Consider the following 4,357-nt stretch of genomic DNA (forward strand, 5'->3'; position numbering starts at 1 on the left):
TCTTTCATTAGAAACAAGTTCTTTCATCTGACTTTCAATCAACACAGATCTGTACCTAATATATATCAATTTTCCAGAACATTTGACCTATCTCCTACTAGAAAGCTCACATCCATAAAATTCCCGAGTAAGACATAATGTACCCACAACATTAAGAAGACAGTGCCAATCATAGTATCCAAATATTTTGCAACCTAAAACATAAAAGTCAGGTACTTGCAAAACCCAAATACTGAATAAATTATTCAAACACATATTACATGAAAAGCTATAGAACAGGCAATTACAAAAAGCATATAATTCACAAATATATATAGCATGGAATCTAAAGTTGTAAGCTATAACCATCACCATCATCATATTTACAAAGGAGTGCTAATAGCTGCACAACATAAAGTGTAAAACAAATTTGCAATGCTGAACATTCTCTTCACCCAATATATATCAATCACCAGAGTTATGATGTAATATAAAACAAGCAACAAGCCACAAATCCATTTGTTACAAGGACACAGGATATCTAAATACCACCAACCTAAGAGAAGCAAATCATTCTTAGTTGCTATCAAATTCTAAACAATTGAATGGATAAACATAATAAAATCATGCAGAGAATTTAAAACTTAAAGCATACCTTTCTGATTCCCCCAGTTTATTGCTGCAAAGGGGAAGAAGTAAGTTGCAAAAGAAAATTCCCTTCAGCCAAAACAGCAGAACCGGCGACTGCACATTTTCCCACCTAAGCAAGCAGAATGCTGTGCTATCCAGCCTTGAGAAGGGTTGGCCTAAAACTTGAAAGACCAAGGGGGATAGCTAACACTGATCGGCAGCCAGCGAAAACTTTTTCAAAAGAAAATTACACTGTCATAATTATTATACATTCGAGGGTGTAGTTAAGGGTCAGTCTTCAGTACAATATTTCCGACCCTTTAAGCATACATACCGTCTACTCTGTCTCATGTGTTTGCTTCGTGTTACAACAACAGCTATTATGGCAAATGCATTGGAATTTCTTCCACTTTCAAGAAGGGAAGGTTTTGCAGATTACCCAGAAGCTCATCAGTAGCATCCATGTCGATATGGAAGTTCATGGTGTCCCCTCCATCTACCACAACCTCGGCACCGCCCTCTGAACCCTTGGCCGCCTCGTTAATGTTAATGCCCCTGAACTCCACTTGTTCATCAACATCAGTGGCGGCGGGCTTTGCCCCGCTTCCCTCCCATGCCTCAGGGCCAGTAGTCCCCGGCTCGCCCCCAGTGTTACCCTTCCCCTCACCCTCTGCAGCCCAAGTCCTCTTCTTTAGACCGCCGCCGACCTTCTTCCTTGCCATCTTCTTCTTATTCCTCGCGGCCGGGGCCATATTGTCCTTCTTCCCGCTATCCTGCGGTGGCTGGCCGTGCGCATTTCGGGGGTCCTGCCTATTGTCGGGGGGCGGCTGAGAGGGGTGGTTCCCCGACCAGGGGAACAGCGGATAAAAGGGCTTCCACCCGCTGGCGCTGTTGAGATCCGGGGGGCCGCCAAAGCCCGGCCCACCGGGAAACCCTAGGGGAACGAAGCCCCATGAGCAGTAGTACATGTCGGTGCCGGGGACGATGGGCGGCGGAACGGCGATCTCGGACGCGGTGAACACCCGGCGGCAGGTGGGGCAGCGGAGCGAGCGGTTCAGGTAGGCGTGCGCATACTGGTGCAGGTGGCAGCAGAAGGTGCAGGAGGTCCAGAAGGTGGCGTCGGCGGCGGAGGAGGAGAAGGGGGAGGTTTTGGAGGCGGCGGAGGCGGCGATGTGGAGCTCGGCGTCGAAGAGGGACTTCTTGGAAGGGTCAGACAGGACGGACCAGGCGTCCGCAACGAGGTGGAAGGCGGCGTCGGCGCCGGGGGAGCGGTTGCGGTCAGGGTGGAGGAGGAGGGCGAGGCGGCGGTAGGCGAGCTTGACGGCGGAGGGCTCGCGGCCGTCGGGGGAGGAGGGAAGCTGAAGGACGGCATACCAGTCGACGTGGTTGTTGACACGGCGCTGGGAGGCGAGGAGGACGTCGGCGACGGCGAGGATCTGATCGACGCCGTCGACGAGGGGGTCCGCCTCCATCGCCCGTTCCGCAAATCGCTTGCTTCCGACGAGGTCACGGGCAGCGAGGAGCTTCTCTGCGATCGCCATCCACCGCTCCGCCCCCGCCCGGCCACCGCCGCTGGTATCCATCGCTTCCTCCAGCTCTCTCTGGTGGTGACGCAAGACGAGGGGACGAAATAGGGAAGGCACTTGAGAAAGAATGTAATGACGTGAAAGGACAAAAACATCTCTACAATGACATACGATTCATACTTAATCGAGAAGGGGATGTAGGGGTAATTTGGACTTTATGGCAGGGACCATGGGGCTCTGACCTTGCGGCGTGAATCGGATCACGTGGTGGCTCCATTGGACAGGAAATAGTTCTCGGCGCTTAATAGGACGCCACGTATAATTTTTTTTGAAGCGCAAGCAATCGGAGTGGTTGAATGGGCCCTACTCAGGTTTCGGTATGTAAAGCCTACCGTGTGATCCACCGCTGTGGCTAGCTTTGTCCGAACGACCGTTGTCCCCAGAGTAGATGATAAAACATACGGGGCACCGATCGCCTCACGAAATAGTACCTCTGCCACGTGGAATATATCGATTGCTTGTTGAGATAGTTGGGGTTCCGCGTGGATACGATAGATCGGTCGAATGGAGGGCCAGGCTTGGGCGACGTCGGCAGAGAGAATGAGCGACCGGCGCCCTGTAGCATCTTTTTCTAAATCCGCCTCTGAGAACAATTGCCGTATTCTGGATCAGGTGTCTGGTTCACACAGCAGATATAAAGTCCTTGATGAAGAATTGCCACGTAAGCAACTGACGCTTCGGGAGAGTTTGAAGCGTTTAAACCACCCCGCACTCTTTCGAAGGCATGTGCTTCAGTTCGACGTTTTATGCATCCAGTCAGTCCATTTGTCCTGTGCTTTCAAAATATGATATTTTTTAACAAATATTTTAGTCTTATTTATTGTACGTAGAATTGTATATAAATATATATATACATATATTATAACTATTGGGCCTATATTAATTGGCATTCGACGGTTCGGCATTGGTTTGGTATCAAGATCTATTCGGGTCGGCGCTCCGTACAGTTAGGTATCGATTCGATATCAAACCGAACCAATAGGGCATGTCGGTTTAAATTATGTTGGAAAGGTTTTCTCGACCTTCCTAACACTACATGATGGAAAGGCCTTCTCAAGCCTCCCCAACATCACTTAATGCGTTTAAAAGACATAATGAGGCAACGGCAGGTAACCTATATCCAATCCGGTTCGAAATCGGGTAGACTCGGTGAGAATTGGTCGGTAAGAGACCAGTTCCGGTCAATCCCATATCAGTTGCGGTCGGTAGAAGCCATAACCGAATATGAATGACGAAATGACTCGGTTTCGCAACCGGGTCGGTTTTATACTGCTTGAACCCGACAGTTTGACTTGGTTCGGCAAATTTTGGTTGAAACTATGTTCATGTATGCAGCATAAAAGTATTGCTTGTACATGCTACAACTCGCATCTACATGTGCAAGGAAAGACCCGTATAACAAGTGTGACCTAAGTTCCCACCTGTGGCTCTTCTTATAGGTTGACAGGAGAGTAGGCGTATGGATTTAAAAATAGACATGGACTTGGGTGAAGCATATCTCTAATATTATAAAGGCAGTATCATGTTGGAGAGGGTAATCTTTTATCTATCTTTTTCTTCGGGCAAGGAGTCCCAAAAGATAATTAATTAACATATGGACCCTTATTAGGAGAATCTAACACTCTTTTATCTCCCACTAAGAAAGAAAACCAAAACAAAAGCAAGGTGTCTCTTTCCGGCATGTTCAATAAAATCTCAACCATCAATGCCAACCTTAGACCTATTTTCATCCCTTTTTTTTTCCAATGTAAAAGGAAAGTGGGAATCTTACAGCTGAATTTCACATGTAGAGTACCTACCAAATACTAGTGTATAGAAACACAAGAGGAGATGAGGGAGTTAGGCATGAATTCTAATTTTTTTTTTAATTTAGAAAGTATTTGAGTTGCTATATGTGGAATCTAAAGATAAGAAACCATGTCCAAAATAATATTTGATTCTCTTGCTTTTATAATGTTTAGAGCTTGCATTTCATTGCTGATTCTCTTCTCTTCTCTTCTGTGCTGCGGAAAGAAGTTCCATCTTAGTGATTAAGGCCATCCTTTTGGCCTTTGAAAATGCGGCAGGGCTCAAAATTAATTTTCACAAAAATTCCATTATTTGTCTCAATTTGTTTGAAAATGAAGCTTCTGATTTTGTTAAAATGATGAATTGTAACAAAA

At 46.5% G+C, this 4,357-nt stretch overlaps 1 protein-coding gene across 1 annotated transcript; it reads right to left on the reverse strand.

Annotated features, from left to right (window-relative positions):
- Nucleotides 1–440: 440 nt before the first annotated feature.
- Nucleotides 441–2,231, reverse strand: LOC103710987. The gene has a single exon (XM_008796941.4). It carries the CDS (start codon nt 2,190–2,192, stop codon nt 990–992), a length of 1,203 nt encoding a protein of 400 aa, XP_008795163.2. The 5' UTR covers nt 2,193–2,231; the 3' UTR covers nt 441–989.
- Nucleotides 2,232–4,357: the final 2,126 nt, after the last annotated feature.

The sequence above is a fragment of the Phoenix dactylifera genome, chromosome 8, assembly GCF_009389715.1.
Source record: "Phoenix dactylifera cultivar Barhee BC4 chromosome 8, palm_55x_up_171113_PBpolish2nd_filt_p, whole genome shotgun sequence".
Lineage (NCBI taxonomy): Eukaryota > Viridiplantae > Streptophyta > Magnoliopsida > Arecales > Arecaceae > Phoenix > Phoenix dactylifera.

Coding starts and splice junctions, on each gene's coding strand:
- LOC103710987 (XM_008796941.4), bottom strand. CDS start 2,192: ATGGATACCAGCGGCGGTGGCCGGGCGGGGGCGGAGCGGTGGATGGCG.